Source organism: Carya illinoinensis, chromosome 4 (genome assembly GCF_018687715.1).
Source record: "Carya illinoinensis cultivar Pawnee chromosome 4, C.illinoinensisPawnee_v1, whole genome shotgun sequence".
NCBI lineage: Eukaryota > Viridiplantae > Streptophyta > Magnoliopsida > Fagales > Juglandaceae > Carya > Carya illinoinensis.
This window is the reverse complement of record NC_056755.1, coordinates 8,593,899-8,619,059: the sequence shown is the minus strand read 5'-3', so window position 1 is coordinate 8,619,059 and position 25,161 is coordinate 8,593,899. Positions and strand designations below refer to the sequence as shown.

Sequence of the window (25,161 nt, the reverse complement as noted above, 5' to 3'; positions counted from 1 at the left end):
AAAGAAGAAAAAAAGAAAAGAAGGAAAGGAAAAAGAAAATGAAAAGAGAAAAAGAAAAAGAGAAAAGAAAAAGAAAAGATGGGGAAAAGAAATGAGGTCCAATCCTTATCTCCGGAGTCCAAAAACTAATTCGACGAAAACAAATATAAAACTATAAAACGACTAAAATAATTTAAACACCACATCAAACTAAAATAAATCTAATTAAAATACAATAATTTAAAATAAAAGAACTAATATATTAATTAAATTAAAATACTTATTCAGTGAAAATACACTTAAAAACGAGATATCACAGGATGTACTATGTAGGGCCGGTGTATAACCTCACACACATGATTAAATGTGTTGGCTAGTATGATAAGTATGATAATTTAATTTAAGTCATGCATGACATGAGCATACCTATAAATGAACATGATTTTAAGTATTTTAGCATGAAATGTTTTATGACAAATTCTATATTTATTATGTTTACGCTGTGATGGATTTTTTACGAAGTCTTTAACTCATTTTATTTCATGCTTTCAACTACTTAGGTGAAGATGATTAGTACGAGCTGGCGGGCCAGACTTAGATGGCGCAGTTGGATTTAGATCCATGCATTAATTAATTATTTAGTCTGATTTAATTTAATATTAGATCTCTTGCTGGATTATATTTTATGGAAATTACATGACACTCCTAACTCTAAGGAAGGGAGTATTACATGTGCGAAGTGAATGCATCTAACCCTACTCAATAACAATTTTTGTTGAATGCTGTAGTTGTGTTTTGTTTTTAGGAAAAATATAGTTGCAAGCACAATTGTGCACTAATCTGTGTATCAATGTGATATGATTGGTCAAAAAGTAGATTTTATTAAAAATAGTGTTAATTTAAATTTTAAGTATGAATAAATCAGTTATTGGTACACAGATTAATGCACAATTGTGTTTGTATGTAGCAAAACTCTTATTTTTATGGCTATGGAAAAGCATCCAATGATGCTTTGCAAAAGTCTCTGGGTATTGGCAAAAGAAAGGCAAAGCTGCTATTTAGCCAGAGTCCTAATTCAAATCCAAGTCTTCTTAAAATAGATTGAATAGAATAAGGAGAAAACTGAAAAGGGTGTTTTGAAGTATGTGTTGCTGCTGTGCTTTCGGGTTTCCCAAAAGTTTGAGATCTTACTTAGTTGTTTCTTAACTACCCAATAAGATCAAAACTTTTGTTTGGAAAATTATATATGTTTTAAACAAGTATTGGTGAGGATATGGTGTAGTGCTACATCATATATTGAGACATTTAAGTATTTAATGTTGTCTCAAATATCTATATAAACAAGAGTAATGTCACTATGCCTCATAATTTATACAACTCACTTTGCTTATTTGATGTGGCACCAAAATGTAGTGTCTCGTGACTTATTAAAAAAATTCAAAAAACAAAACGGTGTCGGAAAGCAAAAGAAGAGGAAGACTAAAATCCTAGATTTTCTTTATGCTTTTAATGTTTGTATTTTAAATTTTTTTGATAAACCACGTGTCACTATCTTGTGCTGCCGGGTTAAGAGGATAAAGTGACAAGTATAAATTATGGAGTATAATAACATTACTCAACAAACAATAATGCTCAAGCGAAGCCAATGACCTTTGGGTATAAATAAGATAATGGATGAGTGAGTTGTAACTAATGATTTGGTTCAAGATCTCATTCAGTGCACTATTGGATTATCAAGCTAAGGGTAAAAAAATTATTACTCTTTTAGCGCACTCATGATAATGGGGACCATGTGATTGCAATTGCAAATATGACATTAGGGTATAAGAAGAAAAAGGAAACAAAAAAGCGATTCATTAAAAATATGTACCATCTAAATAGGCAATCTTAAGGAATGCTTTTTTAGAAAAGAAAATGATAATGACCGTTAAATATGCTCATTAAATATGCTTCCTTATATATTTTTATTTTTATTTTTTTTAATAGTTAAGAAAGTGACTATTAATAAATTTATATTTTTTATTTTTTTTCATGGTTAAAGATATTTAAAAAATGATTAAAGAAAAAAAAGGGAAAAAAAGAGAGAGATAGAGATAGAGAAAAATAGTGCATTACATAGTGTTAAGAATAATAAGGATGAAGGCAGCAAATAAAAATAATTTTTAAGGATTCTAATTATAATTTAAATAAAAATTTTATGTATAGGTACTTTTATGTATTATTTATACACTTTATTAAGATAATTGACTGTATTAATTTTTTAAATATAAGATAAAGTAATCTTTTTAGAAGATAAATCTACATGTAACTCGATCTATCATTATAAATAATATCAAAGCCAATCTTAAATAGATATGTAAGATTTGAGTCGTGTCATTTATGATAATAAAATAATTTGACGAATAAATAAAAAATATAGTAGAAAAATTGTAATACTTGTAACTCTCTCTTATTTTAGGACATAGAGAAATTATATGAAATGGTGAATTGATGTGGAACTTTATGGTTGTCGGTAAATGAGAAAAAGGAGTTTCGTTTGGTCTCATTTCATTGTCATAAAATATCAGTTGAACCCAAGGATTGGACGCGTCATGACCCTGCCGGCTTCCACGGTCGAGCACACTGTGACATTTCCATTACCGCGAATGGCCGGAGGGAGAAAGCAAAAGAAGAAACTTCCAAACAAAAAAAGAGAGAGAAAGTAAAAGAAATAGACTATTTCAAAAATCGGAAGGAGTTGGAGAGCTTGAGACTTTGGATATAGAGAGAGAGTCTCCACCATCTTCCTTCCTCCCTCGTTCTCCTCCTCCTCTAGACCTTCATTCCTCTCCCCACCATATCAGATCCTTAATTTCCCCTCCAATCTTCAACCTCTGATCTTGTTTCCCTTCTCCTCCTGCGGATTTTCCCCTCCCGATATGAACGACTTCGAGAACCTCATACCCACCGATTTGGGCTTCAAGCCCCAGGGCAAAGCCGCCCCGATGTCCGCCTCCAAATCCTCCTCCTCTTCCTCTAATCTTAGATCGTCGCGCACTCGTCCCTCCTCCAATTCTTTTGACGATCGCGATTACCTGTTTACCTCCACCGGCCCACAACATAGACCCCATGACTTTGGCTCCGAATTCGGCGATCTCTTCGGCTCCGCGCGGTTCTCCACCAAATCTGAGAGCACGGCAACCACGACGTCTCTCAATTTCGGTGCCCCCAAGTCTTCGGCTCGGCCGGTCTACGATAAGCCGGTGTACGACGACGACATTTTCGATGGCGTGCCGGGGCTGAAGACCTCTTCGTCGAGGGCGAAGTATGAAGATGTTTTTGCGTCGGTTTCGGCGTCGTCGCCCAAGGGGAGAGATGCGCTTGATGATCTTCTGGCGGGATTTGGGAAGTTGGAGCGTGAGTCAAAGGGTTCGGGCGTAAGGGGATCGGAGAAAGAGGTGAAGGGTATGCCGGCGGGTTTCGATGATTTGATACCCGGGTTTGGTGGTACTAGTGCCCCTAGTGAAAGGTAAGGTTTGTCATTGACTCGTTAGTAGCCGAGTTTGTTGCCTAATTAAGTTAGACGAGCTTGAATTTTTTAGTTGGATCCACAACCATTTAGCTTTTTCTGGTGGAGTGAAATTAGATTAAGTGACATGATTTGGGTATTTATGCGCGTCAATGTTGGATTTAATTTTGTGCGTGGGAAAGCTTTGAAAAAACATATTTAAGCAGTAAGACTAAGAGATGACATAGTGGCTTTGTTCTATTGAAATTGAAGTAAATAAAGAGGAACTAACGAACCGGCAATCATGAAGTGACTACATGAGGTGCGGTGCACGGGACCAGGGTTTACTCTGCAGGGCCTTGTAGAGGTTCCCGACATAAAAAAAAAAGAAAGAAAAAAAAGAAAAAGAAAAAAAATGAAGTGGCTACATGATCTAAGGGAAACAATCTGGGAGTGTGCTCAAAAGAATAAGTTCATTGACTAAAGTGTCCAGCCGCTGTGCTTGTTTTCTATTGGTAAGCTGAAGAAGGATTGTGTCTCTCCATCTATATCATTAAGTCTAGATGACGCAATAATTGAGTTTATAAAGAATGTCAAGATATGAATGCGTTTATGTGCAAAACTAGGCTGTGCAGCCGGTTTGTTTGTGCCATTTTGTGGCTATTGGTTGGTTGTGTGTTTATTCCATGTTGACAATGAATTTGTTTTTTTTTTTGATAAGTAAAAGATTTGACAATGAATTTGTGAAAACTACTTTTGGTTATAAGGATAAAGGAACTATAAAGGCCTTGCAAAGGAAGTATCAGGATAGAACTATTAGGTACAATATACGTGCCTGTATAGTGACCTTAGACGTGAATGAGTTTGTTCTTTGGCACAAAAGAGTCACTGAAGAGCCTCTAAAAGTCTTTTATGTCTCTTGTACATGTCATTACATTGGTAATATGTTCTATATGAGTTGACTTTGTGTTTTTCATAAGTTATGATATGAATTTAGATATGGACTGACCTTTACTTTGGCATTAACATGCTAGTTCGTGCCCCATTTCTGTAATCCCAAAAATATATATTTTTTTGATAAGTAATCAAAATTGTATTAATTTTAACATTTAATATTTTTTGGGATTTTTGGGAATGTAGTCCCAAAAATATTAAATGTTAAAAAGCAAAGATTATCTAGAATGGAACAAATACAGTTACATTAATTGGTATTTTTCCCAAGAGGCATTATTATGTATTTATACAGACAAAAAATAAAAATTCATTGAATCACCAGTATTATGTGATAATTTTTACTCCATTGGTTTGTTTAGTAACTGTTGCTTTGTGGGACTATGCCAACATTCCTCTATATTTTAGTCCGATTTGTCAGTTGGTATATGTATCAGCAGTATGTTTTTTTACAGGCCAACTTCACAGGCCAGTCGGTCCTCAGAACCATCAGTGAGTGCAGCTAGATCTTCCTCCAATGTGACGGGAAACCCCTTTAATGTATCAGAATCAACTTCCCATCCTGCTGTTTCATCTCCTGAGCATATGGCCAATCCATTGGAAGAATTCAGTAGGTTTAGCAATGCACGAAGCATGAAAAGTGAGGGTTTATCTGCTACTAATGGGGGAGTATTCGATGATATGGATCCCTTTAATGGCCTTGGGAAAGCTGTACCAGCATTTTCATTGGAGAGGAAGAGTAGGGTCAAGGACAAGAGCCCTGTGAGGACGGATATGAGCACAAGTTGGAATAGAACTTCCACCAGTAAAGACCCAATTGTGAAAACTTCCGCTAGGAGTTCTGAAAGCCACTCACAGAAGAAGCTGCCTGTTGAAAGTGATCAGGAGTCTCATCAGAACTTGTTTGAGATGCCAACATTTTCAATGGATGCTCATAACTCTTTTGGTCAAACAGCTTCTCCCCATTCCTATGGAAATTCTAGTTATAATGAGGCAAATGCTCAAGTGGATACGTCTCCTAGATCTGAAGAGAAATTGGAATCATCTGATGATGTATGGTTGACCGTATCAGAGATTCCTCTCTTCACACAACCAACAAGTGCTCCACCACCTTCAAGACCCCCTCCTCCAAGACCAGTACAGGTTACAAATTCAAAGGGACGATCAGGTTCCCCTGCTTACACAAATTCAAGAAAGAAGATGAATGAGTATAATTCTTTCCCAAATTCTGCTCAGTACTATCAAGGCCCCAAGTCAGCTCCTACTGAAACAAGAGAATCAGTTGCATCTCCATTCAATGACCTTGAAGACTTTCCGATGGATAGGAGTCAAGATAATGTTGAGGAACATGCAAATGGTCTTTCTGAGGAATTGGGGATGAACTCTGCTGCTGCTGCCATGAAAGAGGCTATGGATAGAGCTGAGGCTAAATTCAGGCATGCAAGGGAAGTTAGGGGGAGAGAGAGTACAAAATCTGCTAGAACTAGAGATGCTGTGCAGCTGGAAAAAGACGAGAGAACTGTGCAAGATGAGAGAGCACTAAGAGAAAAACAAGAAAGGTTAGACCGTGAACGGTTGCAGTGGGAAAGGGAAGAGGAAGAGAAGGAACAAAAAAGACTTGAAAAAGAGAGGGAGAGAGCTAGGGAAATTGAGAGGGAAAGGGAGGAGAAGGAGAAAGAACAAAGGAGACTTGAGAAGGAAAGGGAGAGAGCAAGGGAGATTGAGAGGGAAAGGGAAAAGGCCAGACAAGCTGTGGAAAGGGCCACTAGGGAAGCACGTGAAAGAGCAGCTGCTGAAGCTCGTCTAAGAGCTGAAAAAACTGCTGTGGAGAAGGCAACTGCTGAAGCTCGAGAACGTGCTGAAAGGGCTGCTGTCCAGAGAGCCCAAACTGAAGCTCGCGAAAGGGCAGCAGCAGGGGCGAAGGAAAGAGCTGAAAAGGCTGCAGCAGAAGCCAGGGACAGAGCTGCTGTAGCAAGGGCTGAGGCCGAAGCACGACTAAGAGCAGAACGAGCTGCTGTGGAAAGGGCTGCTGCAGAGGCTCGAGAAAGGGCTGCAGCGGCTGCAAGGATGAACCAACAAAAGAATGAAAATGATCTTGAATCCTTCTTTAGCATGGGTTCTCAAGCTAGCGTTGCAGCAAGGCCTAGGGCTAACTCTTCGGTGAGGACCCAAGGTTGAAACCTAAAATTACTCAGTTTTGCAATTTTAAGTTGTTAATTCCATGATTTTATATTTCAGGACCCGGTTTTTGATAGTCAATCTCAGAACAGGCAAGAGCCTGAAGTGACAAGGAAATCTGCTTCAACTTCCTCAAATATCAGGAAAGTGAATCCGACAACAAATTTTGATGACCTTTCTTCAATTTTCGGAGGTAGGCTGTATGCACATTTAGTACTAACACGGGAATATTTGTGGTTCATTGTCTCTTATTTGGACTCCCGATTGTATTATCATAATTATATATATAAATTTTTTGCCGAAAAGCTGCTGCTCCATCATCTGGAGAGTTCCAAGAAGTTGAAGGGGAAAGTGAAGACAGACGAAGAGCTAGGCTGGAACGCCACCAGAGGACCCAGGAGCGTGCGGTATGTGGTCTATCCTGAAACTCTATTTGCTTTGCCTAATTATGAGGATCAAAATTTTTTCTTATATATATAAACTAATCTATTCACTTTGAATTTTTGAAGAATGAAGTTAATCTACATATTCCTCTATGGCGAGTTGATCATTAGTTCAGTTTCTTTGAATTTTTGTTGACTTTTCATGTTAGGCAAAAGCATTGGCTGAGAAGAATCAGAGAGACCTTCAAACTCAGAGGGACCAAGCCGAGAGACATGTAAGTTTTTGTAGTTTCCTTAAAATGTCATAATTTATCATATGTTTATACTTGCCTCTTTTCCCAAGTGACTGAGTGGGTTGGTCATCAACCGAGGTTGTGACTAAGGTTTTTTTATAGGTTTGTGGACAAAATTTTATTTAGGTCATGTTGGCATTATTATTTTTTGATCGATAAACAAATTTTATTAAGCAAATAGGCATAAGCGTATACGGGACATATACAAGAGCATTGCCTGAGTGTGCTATTTCAGTTATACAAGAAATTCATGAGAACTCATTCCGTTGAAATCAATTACAACCGACCAATGAAGTAAAGTATTGAAAAACAATTTCTTAAGCTCTTGATCGCTCTCAACCCTCAAAGCTTATGTCATTTCTTTCCCTCCAAATGCGACACCATAAACAAATTGGAACCATCTTCCATATTGATGCAATATGAGAGTTACCCTAAAGCCTATCCAAGAAGCTAGGAGATTGATCACCCGTCTCGGCATCACCCAAGTTAGTCCCGCCCGAGTGAAGAAATCATTCCATAGGGCTGTGGCAATCGCACAATGAAGTAATAAATGATCGACCGGCTTCCCATTCTTTTTACACATGCAACACCACTCCATGACAATGGATCGGCGTTTCCTGAAATTATCATGTGTGAGTATCTTTCCCAAAGAGGGCTGTCCATACAAAAAAGAGTTCTTTAAGGGTCCCTTTGTCTTCCAAATACCATTCTAGGGGAAAGGGTTTGTTGTATGTGAATTCATTTTTTTTTTTTGATAAGTAATATGATATTTCATTGATAAAAGGATAGGCATAGCCCTGTATGTGAATTCATAACTTGATAGAAGAAGTGGACGATGAACTTCCCTTTCTTGGGTTACTTTCTTATAGTGCCCTTATAAAAAAAAAAAAAAAAAAAAATTCTTTTAGTGCCCTGTCGCCACACTATACGTCATTCCAAAATTTGATTTTGGATCCGTCCCCCACCTCCAAGTGGGTATTTCCAAAGTATGTATCCTATCCTATTCTTATGTGCTTCCAAAGCCCCACCCCATGTGGCCCACTTACCTCTTTTGAACACCGACCTCCCCATTCCTCACCATATTTCGAATATATGATATTTCTCCACAAGGTCCCCCATTCTTGATGATATCTCCACAACCATTTGCCCAACAAGGCCTTGTTAAAAACCTGCAAATGCTTGATACCTAGGCCTCCTTCTGGTATAGGGGAATATACTAAAGTTTCTCCATGCGTTGAGCCACCTTGGTCGGTAGTGGGAATAATGATAGAAAATAATTCGGCAAGTTGGATAGGATACTTTTAATCAAAGTGACCCTACCACTTTGGATAGGTACAATCTTCTCCATCTCACCAGTTTCTGCTCTATTTTCTCAAATCACATCATCCCAAATTGATTTTGATTTGAATGGGGCACCCAAGGGGAGAGATATGGCTTGCTTGTATCTCTCACTAGTACCTAGATGTAATTAGGCATGCTTCTTGTATACTTCCGGTGTACTTCGTTAATGTCTTTATTTCAATAAAATTTAACTTTTACCTATAAAAAAAAAGGGGAGGCCAAGATATTTCATCGGCAAATGAGATATCTTGCCTCCTAGGATGGAAGCTATGCTTGCCATTATTATAGAATTGGAGGTTGGTCATACCCTTTGACCAGTGATACATCTATTACCTATATAAAAGCTGAAGCAATGCCATCACAAAAGAATGAGCCACATCATCAACCATTTTCATAAAGCTTATTATTGATTTATTCTTTTCTATCATAAACCTTTTAGTTTCTCAACTTTTCCATCCTCTTCTTGGAAAAAACCTTTCCTCTCTTGTGATATAAACTGTTCGGTTTCTCAACCTTTCCTCTACTCTTATTGAAAAAGAACATTTCCTCTTCTTTTCAGATAATTGAAAAAACCTTTCAATTATCTGAAAACATTTCCTCCCCTTTGAATGGTGGGGCAGTCCATGAGTTTCTGTCCTTGCTGATTTAGTAGTTGAATGTATTTAGGTGTTTCTTTTGTATATCCCTGTGTACATGGGCTTTGCCTATTACATTTGTTGAATAAATATTTTTAGTTATAAAAAAACCTTTCAGTTTCCAACTCAGGTGCTTGACTAAACAGTACTAGCAATTTAGTTATTCCAGCCTGCGCATCATGTGGTTTACGACTAGTACTAAGTATAACAGTGTTCTAATCCCTCTTCCCCATTCAAAAAGAAAAAGGTCATGACTACATTCATAGAGGTATTACTTCCTCACGTATATGGATGCATGTATATTTTTTTGTGTGTGTGATTTTTATTTTATAAAGCAAGAACTGAACCAAATAATTCTTCCTAGGTCCGCTAGGCTTGGATGGCACACTAACCTGTATTCATTTACACGCCCTAGATTGTAGGCATGAAGAATACTCATTTATAGTCACTCTGCCCATCTATATCAGTTCTACACGCTTTACTTCTTAACTTAATCTTACATATTAACTTACTGATCAAAAAACATTTGTATAAGTTGAGTATGTGATTATTAGAAAAAGATAAAGAACATTGTTCTCCTAGTCCTAAGCTTTCTCGGGAACCAAATAGAAAAATACAGGAGAGAGTAAAGTCTAGGCTGTGAGAGTGAGATGGAAACTTTTGAAAATTTAACTTTTCTTTCTTTCAAGAAGTGTCGACTATTTTATTTCTTGAAAACCTAAAGCTACAGGACACATCAGCATGAATCTATACTTTGTTTGGTACTTGAAGGAATTTTAGGGGAAATAAATTAGGATCGTTAAAGTGCATCCTGAGTTGGGTTTTCAAACTATTTGATCCTGCGTCCACCAAGGACCTCAATTCAACATTATTTTTTCATAGGGAAAATAAAAGTTTATTAAAATGAGAGAGGTATAGCCCAAGTACATAGGAGGTATACTGTGAGAACACCTAGTTACGAGGTAAGACTAGAAATGGATATAAGAAAATCATGAAAACAAGCCCCGTTGAAATTAATGACAGTAGCCCATGAAAATGAAGTGTTGAGGAAGAATCTCTTGAGCTCATCCAAGGAACTTTCCTTGATCTTTAAAGCACCAACTGTTTCTCTCCATCCAAAGGCACCCCATAAGACATAGAGGGATCATTTTTCACACAACGGCAATTAGGGGGGTTATTTTGAAGACCTCTCCAACACGCCAAAAGATCCATCACCCTTTTGCGTGTTACTCATGCCAATCTGGTCCTAATAAAGATGTCATCCCACAAGTTTCTGGCCACCTCACAATGTAATAATAAATGATCCACACCAGTCACTAACAAAAAACCCACGTCTCCTCAGATTATCAATTCTAAGGATTTTCTCAAGGGAAGCAGTCCAGCCAAAGAAACTACCATTGGGGGCGCCTTATATTTCTAAATGCACTTCCAAGGAAAAGGGTTGTGGTTCTGAACTGTCCGAACCTTGTACAAGGACCGAACCATGAGTCTCCAACTCCCAGCATGAATCCAGATCAGCCTATTTGCCTCAACATTACCCATGTTAATTTTTTTTATAGGTAATCAAGAAGTTTTATTCATAATAGAAGGCAAAGTCCAAGTACACAGGAACATTACCCGTGTTCATAGTGTACAAAAAGCTGAAAATTTCTGAAATGGCACGTAGTTCCCAATCCTGACCCGGTCTAAGAAAACAAAAATTCCACTGAAATGAGCTACTAGAGCTGCTGCCACCAAAGCCTCTTCATCGTGCTCAATCCGATAGGGTGTATGGAATGTGATCTTGAGGGCCCTATTTCCACACCAAGTATCATGACAAAAACAGACTCTACAGCCTTCCCTGACCTCTGCAATATCTCCCATCTATTTCTAATGTTTCCACAACCTAATGCACACCCCTAACTTAATTAGAACATCTCCCCCCCTTCCTCCTCTCCTATTGCTCCAATACTTGGAGTCTATTGCAACTCTCCACAAAGCAAGTGCGTGTGTTTGGGATCTCTCTTACTCCATAAAAAATGACTCTCTTCTGCTTTTTGAAAATCTCATGAATCATAGCTTACACTTGTGCTTCTCCATTGTGAAAATAACAAAACAGTGAAAGCCTAAATGGTAATACAAACAGAGTTATTTACCCAATTGTCCCTCAGAAAAGCTTTTGAGTTCATTCTTTTTTTTTTTTTGTGTGCGAGTCTCAAAGAGATGGTGTGAAAACTAAAGCCCAGGCTATTGTAAGGAGTTTATCATATAAATTAAATAATATATTTCTTTTCTTAACTTTGACCAAACCGGAAAAATAATTTTCTTTTTTATAAGTGAAAATTTATTAATATCAATAGGCATAATCAAGTATGCTGTGTGTATACAAGAGATAACACCTAGCCCATAATAGAGAACCCCTAATGAACCATAAGTCCATCCAATATACACCAAGCCCAATTGGGACAAAACGTGCCTCACCATGGCAAAGCAAATCACTGTAACTACCCCAACCCCTTGTTTCCACAAAACTAAGGGCTGGTTTAGTTACATAAAACCAAACCATCTCATCTCATCTCATTTCATATAATCATTACAACTTTTACAAATTCCCACACAAAATATAATAAACAATTCAACATTTTCAAATCTCAAAACAAAACTAATATTAAAAAATTATATTATAATAATATTTTATTCAATTTTCAACAAACATCTCATCTTATCTCATCTGAACTGTATAACCAAACGAGGCCTTAAGACTACACCCGGAAGTCCCTTAGAAGCTAAATAGGACCATCATACATACTACACCTAAAACTAATACTCCACCCCTTTCTACGAGGATGGAGGAAGGTTTCATAACACAACTGCTCCTGCCCTCCCTCTAGTCCTCCCTTGACTTGAACTACCTCCCTTAGCGTCGTAGTTGATTGCCCTAAGTAAGATGCTTTAACTCCCGGCTCTCTTAAATACTGATTTTGTTTCAAATAAGTGATTTGCCTCAATGGCAGTGAGTAGTGCTATGAATTGGCCATCAAATCCTCCACATGTAATACCTACACACTATTGTATTTCGTTAATCTTTTGCAAAACCCTATCCGATGATAAACCAGCTAATGGAGGAAGAGATAACAAGGGGACAACATCTCCCTTAGACTCAGCTCCCAATTGTACACTAGGCTCTAAACATTTCTCCTCGCAAGGCACCAACGACAAGCCCAAAATTTCCTCCACACCATCCTTTGCATTCAAATGTCATACCTCCTCAACATCACCCATGTTGCTGTCACAAGATGCCTGAAGAGATATCGACAAATTGGTTCTCTCCGTCATGAGTGGTGAGGCCATGGTCACCATTGGAGGTTTTGGGTTGGTGGCAAATCCATAAAGTTCCTTCACCTCCAGCATGGGTGTCATAGTTTCGTTGGCGAGAATTGGAGATGTGGCACCCCGGGCGATCCTTTCTGTGCCACTTTGGTAGACACTACATCTCCCTCAGGCTCGACATTACACTATTTTCCTTCAGCTCTGGTGTGGGTGTCATCGTTTCTTTGGGGAGGATGCTGACCAGGGGTGTAACACCGACCATCGGCCTTTTCTGTGTCACCTGTGGTGGAGGGTAGTCCATTTCAGCTGTCTTTACACTAATACCCGATGTAGAACCTACTTCAAATGATCCGATTTACCTTTTGACCTGCCACACTCGTCTGGATCTGGTTATAGGGACTGGGCCGAACCTGACTTTCTGTTTTCCTTTATCTGATTTTAACAGATTCGGGCCTATCTTGGACTCCCTCTTATTGGGCCTTACAAGTTACAGCCCTGTTACCTCCAACTGAAAGCAAGTCTATTTTCATAGATAAAAAAGCAACCGCTGCCTCCAACTCGACAAGCTGGTTTTCATCTCCTTTAATGTAATGTGCATCTCTCTTTCAGCCATATTGCCATAGTCAGATTCCTTTTGCTGGTTTTGACCTTGCGTGGTCTGCATAGTCTCCTGGCCACTTTCACAGTTCCCCTTCTTGCCCCTGGAATCAAATTGAGTAACCCAAGCGTGACCCGTCTTCAGAGCTGCCACATACGATCGCCCGCCACCACGTTCTGCTTGGGTTTGTTTGTTTCAACTCAAAATTAATGTTTTGATGACCGGATGTCTTCTCTTGGCTTTCCCTCTGTGACCCATCATCCGGAATGGAGAAAAACAGAGTAGCGACTCTGCGTAACTTGACACAAAATTTCTCCAACCTAGCCCTTCATACCCTTTTGGAACGACTAGATCACTTCGCCTGCCTCCTCCACCATATTTGGTAACAGTTAGATATCTACCACGTATGTTGGAGCCTCGTTGAGCCATGAAGGCTCTGTTACCTTTGCGCAGGTGTTTTGTGAATTCCAAGTTTCCCTCCACCTGTAACATTGCTTCCACCATAGCCACCAGCCACCCTATACCACTACAACCCATAAGACCTCCAAACCCTGCTGCATTTCTCCACAATTTTTATTGAGGACCTCCACGTTTCTGGTGAAAGCTCAAAAGCCTTTAATTCCACCCAAAAGCGCACAAACTGACCCATCTCAATCAGACCTTCTATTTCAAATGCAAAGGCTTCCTAAGCTCTATTCCTCTTCGTTACCGCAAAAGAGAGCTTCAACGAGGATAGAGATAGAGCACTGCAGGTCTGAACTCCCAGCGATGCAGGAAGCTTTGTCGGCGCAGATCTGTGTATCACTATGTTCTCTGTCTGAGTGTGGAGAGCTTTGACAACGAGAGAGATAACTGCAGGTCTGAACTCCCAGTGAGACAGTAAGCTTTGTTGGTGCAGATCTGTGATTTACCAACTTTCTCTCCACAAAAGGCCCGACGAGAGATAGATCTTGACATCTTGTCACTGGGGAAGATCTCGATGCTGGGAGTACTCCCAGAAGAGTCGCCGGATGCCGTTGACTCTTTCTGTGGCGAGGACATGGCCAACGGGGCCGTCAATTGTATGCGACACCACGCACATAGGGCTCATGGGGCTCACTTCCCGGAAAATAATAAAATTGACTACACTCTTTTATATAAAATGTGTCAATGGCTGGGTGCCCACACTGAATAAATTGGTCGGGGTGTTAGTATTAGTCTATCAATTAAATGGGTAAATGGATATTCATGTATCCCTCTAGCCATAGACTTTAATGGCCTAAATGTACACGAGTTTCTGGTGACTACTATAGCCACCTAGATAGGTTTTACCGCTTGTATACCTTCTTGTGTACTTGGGCTATGCCTATTATTATTAATACTATCGTTTACTTATCAAAAAAAAATATATATATTCATGTATCCAACCCATTTACGACCCATCTATCCCAGCTAACCTTCCTGTTTAATATCCCTACTCTGTCCCATTGTTGTTGTTTTCAATTGATGGGATGTTTATCTAATTTTAAAAAAATTGTTATACAGTTGCTGTATTTTGTTGCCTTCATTCATTGTATTTCATATACTTCATATTTTCGTTCATATTACTTCATTCCTTTGTGTGTCTTAGATGCTTTGATACACTGAAACTCGCATGAAATTACTGCTGTAAATATTCATTGTGTAATCCTGTTATGCACTGATTTCAGAGGATTGCTGAAACCCTGGATGTTGAGATCAAGCGTTGGGCTGCAGGGAAAGAGGGCAATTTGCGTGCTTTGCTCTCGACTTTGCAATTTGTATGTTTTTGTGTTCTACAGTTCACTTATTCTTATACGTTTCTCATATAACATCATTTGATTCCTACAAGTCTTTTAGCCTGTAGCCTCTTTGTACATTATACATGTGCATATGCTTGAGTTTGTAACATATAGGCGCCACACTGTTTTACCTTTTTAAAATCTCTGTGCTCAGTTCTTTCTTTAAAAATATTGGTCTGCATTCCTTCAAATGTTTTTTATTTCAGTCGTTTTAATATATTTGTGCTACCTTTGTGCTTTAATTAAACTTAACGGGCTAAATCTTCATGAATTTGTTGCATCTTTATCCTCTTCTAGATATGCATCTCTTTTGTATACTTCTTGTGTACTTGGCACTTTTTAATAAAGAATTATTGCTTTATAAGAAAATAAAATAGGCTTATAAAAAGAACTCTCTTTGCTAAGTTGTAGCCAATGAGGTGTTCAAACACCACGCCCCTCCTTTATAGGAACAGGATGGAGGGTGAGGTCTTGGTTTCAATAACCATTAACCACTAGGTTTAGGACCATCTAAATGGCCATGTTTAATCATGATCAACTTGCTGCTACTTATATTATTTTAGGTGTTTTGATACAACCAGAATTTGTGATCTAGACTACTTATGTTGAGTTTAGGGGTTTGACTGTTGAATGTTCTCTCCCCTGTATTTTCTGTTTAAGATGGTTTGGAGAAATAAAACAGTTGATTTTAAAGCTTATTTGTCCTATATTACTTGTAGTGACCTGCTGATGGCATTCATCAAAACTTGGGGGATCAATGGGCTGATATTGAAATGGAGATGGAAATTTTTCTTAGGATGATTCAGTCTTAGTGTATGGTCATGTTTCTGTTTCCTTTGGCAGTTCTTTTTTTTTTTTTTAAGTTAGGAAGTATACTGGAGAGAACACCTGATTAGGGAGAAGGAAAAATAAGAATTCATAAAATCTAGGAAAATAAAACAGCAGGGACTATTATCAGTAGTCATCCAAATGCAGATCCAATGTTATATTTGTGGACATTGCCATTATTTTTAGTTGGGTCATATCCAGAGCAACTTAGATATTAGAGCATTTTGTTTTTCTTGGAAGTTCTTTTGGTTTAAAAAATCGTTTTAGGAAAGTATGAGTTGGTATTGGTTGCGGTGGTTCAAGATATATAGGAGATTGCTCATACATAATTTTGTAAGGTCAGCTTGCTTCAAACAGTTTTTGTGGCTTACCATAAGCTATTTTGGTTTAGAATTTTGAGGGTAAGAGCAAGAGGATGGAGAGAAGATTGTCAGGCTAAACCAGAACCTACACTCACGGGGTAGTTATTGTTGTCTCTTAAGTTTTTGCTATTCTGATGGATGGGTTTTAGGAGTATGTTATTTTTTTGGATAAGTAAACGGTAGTATTAATGATAAAAGACAGATAGGAGGTATGTTATAATTCAGTAGTGTCATAATTACTAATTGTTCTAAACTTGTTACTGATTTGATGAACTGGATTTCTTTCAGTGAGTTTGAGTTTTATATTTCCTACATGTTGTAAATTAGTATCGCTTGTATCATAAGAAAAAAGGTTAGTATTGCTTGTCCTATTTTTTTCTTATAAGTAATAAAAGATTTTATTCCCAAGAATAGGCATTAGCCCAAGTACGTTACAAACGAGATACCTACTACTTTCTAAAAACAAAAAGAAATCTAAACCAAACTCTGGAAATTATCATCCATTACAAAAGTTTTAGCCCATAAACTCAAAGTACTAAAGAAAAAATCCGTAAGGTCTCCCAATGAACATTATTTGTTTTCTAAGCATCTTCCATTCCTTTCAAGCCATAGACGCCTCATGAGACCAGAAGAAATCATCTTCCAAATATCAACAGCATTCTTTCTACCCTTGAATCCCTTCCACCCTACCAATAAATCCACCTCTTCCTTGGGCATTACCCAAAGTAGACCAATCCGATTCAAAACCTCATTCCACAAGAACCTGGCCACTTCACAATGAAGAAAGAGATGATTAACAGATTCCCCATCCTCACTTGTTAAAAAAAAAAAACAGATTCCCCATCCTTTTTGCACATGACACACCAATAATCAATGTACATACCTCTCTTTCTAAGATTTTCAGTTGTCAACACTTTGCCCAGGGATACCACCCAACAGAAAAAAGCAACCTTGGAAGGAACTTTCACTTTCCATATGTTTTTCCAGGGGAATTCACAGCTCCTGTGACTGGTTAATATGCTGTAAAAAGAGGAAATTGAGAACTTAGAATTTCCTGCAGGAACCCACAGCATGCTGTCCTCCTTACCTAGCATCAACTTTGGACTGTAAAATCTTTCCAGAAAAGCCTTAACATCATCCACTTCCCAGTCATTAACATCCCTAAAAGAGTTAATATTCCACTGAATATTATTGTCAATGCAAAAGAAAGAATATCCCACAGCTGCATTCTTGCAATTCTAAAAAGAAGAGGGAAAATCCAACTTAAGTGTAGAATCCCCACACCACAAGTCATGCCAGAAAAGTATCCTCTTCCCATCTCCAAAGCCATTTCCCAAGTAATGCTCTATTAAACAATCTCAAGTTTTTTATTCCCAACCCACCACAATCAATCGGTTGACAAACCTTCTTCCAACTAACCAAATGGAATTTTTTTTCTTCTCCTTTACCACCCCATAAAAAATTCCGAAATAAACTTTTAATTCTTCTTTCTACCCTTTAGACAAAGTTTAAAGGAGAAGAAAAAAAATCAATTTATCAGAGTTAATCTTCCCCCTTTAGACAAGTAGATCATTTGCCAACCAGCTAACCTCCTTTCAATTTTCTCAATCACCCCATCCCAAATATTGACAGATTTATAAGAGGCCCCCAAAGGAAGTCCAAGGTACCTCATAGGGAGAGAAGAAATTCTGCACTCCAGAATATTTGCCAAGTCTGAAATATTCTGAACAGAACCCACAGGAACAACTTCAGATTTCGATAAATTAACTCTTAACCCCGATATGGCTTCAAAACACAGCAAAAGTGCTCTTAAAGCACAAAGATTGTCAGAATTGGGCTCACTAAAAATCAATGTATCATCAGCAAACAATAAGTGTGAAACGCTTAAACTACTCTGGACCTCATCACCCACCACAAATCTGGACAGAAAATTACCATCCACCGCCTTCTCAATCATTCTACTCAAGGTATCCATGATCATAACAAAAAGAAAGGGGGAGATGGGATCACCTTGCCTCAAACCACGTAAGCTACTAAAGAATCCAACCAGTGCTCCATTTACCCAAATTGAAAATCTCGAAGTTGACACACAATGCTTTATCCACGAACACCATTTGTCTCCAAAACCATATCTCCTCAGCATATAATCAAGGGATTCCCAGCACACATGGTCATAAGCCTTTTCCATGTCCAATTTGATTATAATACCAACTCTCTCCATTTTAATTCTACTCTCCAAGCATTCATTAGCAATTAAAACAGTCTCTAAAATCTGTCTTCCCCTCACAAAGGCATTTTCCGATTTTGAAATAATCCTCTCCATCACCCTGCTCAAACGTTTGGCCAGCACCTTATTGAGATCTCTTCAGAATACAACCAGACTAAAGAAGATGATAAACCGCAGGACGATTAGACATCATTACCAGCAAATACAGAGAAGAGAGAGAGAGAGAGAGAGCTTGCTGGAACTATTTGTGGATTTAATTGACTGGAATTATGGGAAGCTTGGTGGTTGCAGAGCGAATGAAATCTCCTCTTTTCTGGGCAAATGAAATCATATTCTAAACAAACCATCTCCACGAACACTTTTTTGCTTGTCCTATTGTTTTGTAATTGTTGACCTTGTATTTATATTGACTGGATTCTCTTCTCTGGATTGATCAGGTGCTCTGGCCAGAATGTGGTTGGCAGCCCGTTTCTTTGACTGATATGATCACAGCGCCTGCAGTTAAAAAGGTCTATAGAAAGGCAACCTTGTCCATCCACCCTGATAAGGTGCAACAAAAGGGCGCCACTCTTCAACAAAAATATGTTGCGGAGAAAGTGTTTGATCTCCTGAAGGTACTTAACATGGAATCCATCTGGTTAGTTTTAATGCCCATTTTCTAATCAGTCTTCCTGGGTACACAAAGGGAAGAAAACCACAGGGACTGACCATGGTCCGTACATTTATATAGAGATTTGGGAATCCTTGGCTTTTCAGTGTTTGTGTACATATCTTTTGCTAGTAAACTGGTCAAACATTGAGTTCATTATGTGCATTATGACTGGAAGAAACTAAACAACCACAGGGTATTTGGAGCTGCTACTTATGTAGCAATGATGCATATGTCCTTTCCATGAATGTTTTGCTTTCATTCACCATCCTTAATGAAACTTCCATTATGTAATTCGCATAGATATTCAATTGGTGTCCTTAAGTTGACTCCAAACTCCGAAGGCGCATTTGCTGAGTGGAAGCACTTCAATTTTGGTTCCATTGATTATTGTTGGATAAGTTAATAGTACCCTTCGTTTCATTTTGTTGGGCTTGGTTTTCACGAAAAAATTTGATAATATTGTCACAGGAAGCTTGGAATAAATTCAATTCAGAGGAGCTTTTTTAATTTTTTGTGTGGGATTTTCAATTGACATTAACTCGGTGAGTGACTGCACCATTTACTTACCGGGAAGGGAGACTGACATCTATTCTGGGACTTCTCTCTCTAGAGTTACTGAATTTTGATCGACTGAAACTGAAGGAGGCTTGGTTAGCAACTGAGATGCCTGAGTGGTTTTTATACTGCCATACTTGATGCTCCTCCGGGTGTCATGGGTTCCTCCAGGTGGTTGTGTATGAAGTTCAGAATTGGCCAAGTTGATGCACAATACCAATATCTGCCAATCTCATTCTGTCAAAAGGCCATTCTATATATTATTTTTTTGTTAGTTATTATTATTATTATTATGATTTTTTGTTTACCTCTGTGATATAGTACGATTCATTGATATGTAACATGAAGATCGAACAAGCCAGTGTGCTATTATTGAGTTGAGAATTTGATCATGATAATGATCTTCTGTGTGTATTGCTTTTGTGAATGCTGCCTTGCTTGAAATTTTCTCGTGTTTTTGTAATGCATCACTAAATTAATTTAGCTTAATTTGACAAGAAAAAATAATTACACAGGTAAATAGGAAAAAAAAAAAAAAATACACATTCGGTGGCCACTCTCGGTGGATGTATATTTTGCATCCACGACTTTTTACTTCTTTTTTTATAAAAAATAAAAAAAAATAAAAAATAAAAAAAAGGAGCAAAAATCAATTTGTTAGATTAATATTATTATATAGAATTGTACTACTTATATATAATTAGCCTTTTGGAATCTGGATGGGGATCATCGATAAGCGATTCTTTTTTGTATCAGAACTATATATAATCAGTTCTATAGATATACAGTTCTATAGAATTTTTGATATATAATTCCTACCAAGTATTTTTGGACGAGTGCTCCAAAGTTGATCACTAACTTTGGTGATTTTGATGATCATTAATGTAACTTGAAATATCAAATTAGGTAGGAAATTATGAGATATTACCAGTTATAAGTTAGAAATCCAATTAAATTTATAATCTTAACGTTTGCTAAGTTATTCATCTACGTGGAGTATATATAAATTAAGTATGCGCTAGAGCTAGCACTTGTACGTGTACCTACATATATAGCTATATATCTATATGAATAATATATAATGTTATTTTTGTTATCTTGAACTTATCGCGTGTTCAGATGACTCTCTTGACGTGGTGGCATCATATAATGTCACGTGATTTATTAAAAAATAAATAAAAACACAAATATAAAAGGGATAGAGGGAACTTAAAATTTCAAATTTGGACACCTTTTTAATTTGAATATATTTTTGAGTTTATTTTTATTTTTATTTAATAAAAAATCACATAGCACTTCGTGGTGGATATATGTTATATATATATAGCTGCTGTATTAAACATTGGTGATCGATCACAACAGTACTACTTGTTTACATTCTAACCATTTGAATGATAATAATTTCTTTGATCAATTAATAATATGGCAGCTATATTTCACATTAAAAAACTCAATCGGCTGCATGCAGTACTGCTACTGCTACATATAACTGAATTCAAGTAGCCAAGTACTATACTCCAGACTTCTCCAGTACTGGTACTACTTCTCGTTTAGAGGGGGTATCTCTCAAGAAGATAGATCATCAACTCCCCTTTCAAAGACTGACATGATGAATTAAAACAACTTGATAAAACTTGTAGTACTTTTAACCACACCCATGCATGCATGAACACTAACATTAACATCATCAGCTTCCTTCATAAGATGGAACTGATGAAATATATGATCCATCTTTTTTTGCCCTTTTTATTCAATATTGATGAGATATTGATCCAAAAGACTGCCAGAAAATGATCATCAGAAGCATATATATATATATATATATATGCAGGTTGAGTTGTTTTAGTATGGCGGCCTGTAGCTAGGACTTGCCCTTTAGGTCAAGCATGACGCCGGCAATTGAACCGGCAGCCGCGGCAATCGATATTGTAAGGCAAGCGATACTCAACATTTGGAGACATATCCATCTATTGCTCCACTTTGGTATCTTCTTCTGTGCAATATACATCTCCACCGGAAAATACACTGTTAAAGGCCAAAACCCAAGTGCCCCAAGAATTCCCACAACATCATTGAAGAAGGGAAGCAACATTGCTATAATGGTGGTCGAGATCACGAAAATGGTCCTCCAAACCAAACGAAAGGGGTTTAGGTTATATGGATGAAAACCAGGGACGGGGATTGCAATTTCCTTGGTGATGAATTCACTTTCAGGCCATTTTTGTTGAGCTCTTTTCTCAATGAAGGCAAAGAGAGGTTGGCAAAAAACTTGATATGCTCCCACCAGATGGATTACTATGGCAGCATTCGCAATATCAAGAAGCCAAAATGGATTGTAGAAACCAAAACCAGTGAGGAGATTTCCAGGTGCAAGGTCACCGAAAGCTGCATATCCCATGCAGCCGCATAGCATGTAAAATAGGGTCGTTACTCCAACGCTAAGTACGGTTGCCTTCTTCATTGTCCTTGCTTCTGATGGTGGGGATTTGATTGTGTCCTGTGTAAAGGATAGATTAAAATATAGGTTTCAAACCTTTTTTTTTTTTTTTTAATTCCTATTTAAACGAAAAAAGTATATTATAAATACCTGAATTTCAATAAGGATGACAGAAAATGAGTAAGCAAAGGCTATGTTGCCTAGAGCCTGAAAACTCCTCCAGAGCTTTTGGGTTTGAGTCACGGTATTAATGCTTATTCCGGTAAGATGGCCCCTTAAAGTTCCTGTATCTGCTCATTATAAGTAAAGAAGAAGTTTATATTAAGAGTTGGTTTGATAAATATATATATATATATATATGTATGTATGGATCATTGAATTTATACAAAATACGGATAGTAGATCAATATTGCTACTCATGAAAGCGAAGATCTCAACCTGCAACTTTGGCAATTCCAAGTCCTAGACCAATTAAAGAGTAAGTAAAAGACATGACAGAGGCAACAATTGATAGCCACCATATTTGATCGAAGTCCGGGATTTGAGAAAACACGATTTCTGTTACTCCAAACAATATCATGTATGGATTGCTCGACATGTGACATGGGTTGTCTCCTCCAGTCTCATGAAAGCAATTAGACCGCTTGATCGCCCTGTGCATGCACGTCAATTAACATCAAACAAAATCATTAGTATAATCGAACATTGATTTCCAAGTAATTAGACTATAATGATGATATAATATAAATAGATAAACAAAAAAGAAAAAACTGCTGCTAGGATAACATATATATATATATATATTTGACTCACATCATGCTTATAGATGCTGCTATAGTGTATCCAATGGCAATTCCAAAAATATTCAGATACTGAATAAGCCCACATGCCTTGACCTTAGCTCCACCTGAGAAAGATTAATACTACTTCTATATTGAAAGATCCTGATCATGAAGACCAGTACTAACTATATATATATGATTGAAATACTATTGAGGTTCTCGACTTTATACCAAGAATGGACCGGACTGCGTCCATGTAAGTACAGTTTCTCTTGCCGGAGACAGGGTCACCGGCACGGTAACAATCTGCGAGCAATGATGAAGTGTAGTAACTGAAGAAGGAGAACAAGAACATGACAGCAGGGCCAGCAATCCAACCTAGCTGAGCTATGGCCCAGGCTAAGGATAGCACCCCAGATCCAATCACTGCTGTTATTATGTGAGCACTTGCAGTCCAAACAGTCCCTGGTCACGAATACATAAAAAAAGATTTTTAGATTTTAAAGACACAGAAATTAAGAACTCTGAAGCAGGCCGCTAGGGAAGATTTACCTGTTCGTTTGAGACGGCCATCGTCGTCATTGTCAAAGCATTTGGAGCCACTTTGAGGAAGAACGTCTATGGAGACGTCAAAAACTTCGGGTTGGTGGTTCTCCCCCATGTTTGATTGAATAGATACAAAACAGATAAGATAATCGTGAGAAACAAAGAAGCGCTCCGTTGGAAATGGGATTTTTTTTTTTTTTAATTAACTGTGATTAATTTTTCTTTCCAATTTGAAATAAAGGAGAGCTTAATATGGATGAGCAGCTAGGAAGTTGGCCAAGGCGCGGGTAGGTCTCGCTTGCATTCAAAACCTAAACCAAATTAGAGAGACACTGTAGTTCATGATTTGTATGCTCGCGCTACCCAACCCAAACCCCAGGCATGCAGGAGAGAGAGAGAGAGAGAGAGAGAGAGAGAGAGAGAGAGTTTGGAAGAAGAGAACAGGGTTGAGTGAGAAAGGAATGGAGGGAAAGGAGTGAAGAAACTAGGATATATATAGCAGCTTTTCATGATGTGGAAAAAGAAAAATTGTAAATTAAGAAAGTGGAACCCACATACTGTATGATCCCGAGATCCAATATGACTGGCCGGGAGTCAAAGACCCACCCCAGTACATTAATCTTTCAAGCACCCCCATCAAACCCATGAAAGAAAATATTTAGGTCAACTCTCTCTCCCTCTCTCTCTCTCTCTCTCTCTCTCTTCTTTGTTATTTCAGGATCATCTAGTGGCCATAAATGCATGCTGAAATGCATGTACGTCTGTAACATGGAGTGATTAATATATATATATATATATATATATGATCCGGAGTAGTGATATATACTATATAGGGCCATGCATGAGCCTAATTGGCGAGGGAAGTACTGTCTAATTCGTGACTCCTCGATCGCATGCATTTCAAAAGGTCACCAAAGTTGCTAGCTAGCATATATATATATAGGAATATTATGTATCGAGTCCAATGAAAGATGGGAAACAAGAAACAAAGAGCACCACAAGCTGCTCCTGATATTTTAAAGATTTAAGCCAAGATCTTATATATATATATGTGTGTGTGTGTGTGTGTGTGTGTGTGCGGATCATTTAATTGCTAGCTAGCTACTGATATCTTTACCATGAAACCATACCACGTACAGAAAAAGTTGGGGGGTTTTGTTTTTTTTTTTCTATTATATATGTGGCCTAAATTACATGAAAAATATATTTTGTGTAAAAAGTTGTGACCTTAATTTGGAAGCTTGTGTTAATGTTGCATCGAGTCATGAGCCTTATTTTACGATGGTTATACCTAAACTTTGCATGTCGAATGTGCATGTAAACTGGTATAATAAAAATCAAATCAATCTTAATTGTCAAGCTGCAAATTGTATCATTTTTCAACATTATCATTTGTCCTATGATGATAAGCTTAAGGGATCTTTGCCTAATTACAACAGACAGATCAATACACACCACACAAATACTACATACCGTTGACAATAAAACAGCCATCCCATTGGCCAGCCACAAGTACTATTGCTTCCTACTTAAGTACTATTAATTATCAAGATCAATATTGTCATAAACCAGTACTTTGAATTTCACCTTCAAAGACATACATACATACATATATACTGTATGCATGCAAGATGCATGCAGTATATTTTTATATCTGAAACCAAAATATTGTATGAACAACCACAAAGTACTAATTACTAATAGCTAGGAATAAGCAGAACCTCGTCCAATCCTCAGCTGCAGCTACAATATTATGGGATCTCTCGGACTAGTCTAGCTATGAATGGATTAAGAAAACTACAGATGCCAAAGAATGTAC

The 25,161-nt window shown here is 37.7% G+C and overlaps 2 protein-coding genes across 3 annotated transcripts; one reads left to right on the top strand and one right to left on the bottom strand.

The window, feature by feature from the left end:
- Positions 1-2,546: 2,546 nt before the first annotated feature.
- On the top strand, positions 2,547-19,991 carry LOC122307120 (auxilin-related protein 2-like). Of its 2 annotated transcripts, none has more exons than XM_043119776.1 (8): positions 2,547-3,487; positions 4,873-6,577; positions 6,656-6,788; positions 6,905-7,002; positions 7,188-7,253; positions 14,843-14,932; positions 18,808-18,984; positions 19,491-19,991. In XM_043119776.1, the coding sequence occupies exons 1-8, from the start codon at positions 2,898-2,900 to the stop codon at positions 19,527-19,529; spliced, it is 2,898 nt and encodes a 965-aa protein (XP_042975710.1). In that variant the 5' UTR covers positions 2,547-2,897; the 3' UTR covers positions 19,530-19,991. The 2 variants fall into 2 exon arrangements, with proteins under 2 accessions (XP_042975710.1, XP_042975709.1); XM_043119775.1 differs by having other exon boundaries at positions 6,902-7,002.
- Positions 19,992-20,969: 978 nt separating this feature from the next.
- Positions 20,970-23,805, bottom strand: LOC122307121 (amino acid permease 3-like). Its single transcript, XM_043119778.1, has 6 exons — positions 23,349-23,805; positions 23,028-23,261; positions 22,828-22,921; positions 22,453-22,667; positions 22,165-22,304; positions 20,970-22,074 (listed from the first exon to the last, which is right to left on the bottom strand). Exons 1-6 carry the CDS (start codon positions 23,455-23,457, stop codon positions 21,439-21,441), a joined length of 1,428 nt encoding a protein of 475 aa, XP_042975712.1. The 5' UTR covers positions 23,458-23,805; the 3' UTR covers positions 20,970-21,438.
- Between the last annotated feature and the right edge of the window lie 1,356 nt (positions 23,806-25,161).

Excerpts from the sequence above, each read along its gene's own strand:
- LOC122307120 (XM_043119775.1), top strand. The coding sequence starts at position 2,898 with ATGAACGACTTCGAGAACCTCATACCCACCGATTTGGGCTTCAAGCCC. Across the intron at positions 6,578-6,655 it reads GGCCTAGGGCTAACTCTTCG|GACCCGGTTTTTGATAGTCA; the intron begins GTGAGGACCCAA and ends TTTATATTTCAG. Across the intron at positions 18,985-19,490 it reads AAGTGTTTGATCTCCTGAAG|GAAGCTTGGAATAAATTCAA; the intron begins GTACTTAACATG and ends ATATTGTCACAG.
- LOC122307121 (XM_043119778.1), bottom strand. The coding sequence starts at position 23,457 with ATGGGGGAGAACCACCAACCCGAAGTTTTTGACGTCTCCATAGACGTT. Across the intron at positions 22,668-22,827 it reads GCAGCATCTATAAGCATGAT|GGCGATCAAGCGGTCTAATT; the intron begins GTGAGTCAAATA and ends GTGCATGCACAG. Across the intron at positions 22,305-22,452 it reads TGGAATTGCCAAAGTTGCAG|ATACAGGAACTTTAAGGGGC; the intron begins GTTGAGATCTTC and ends TATAATGAGCAG.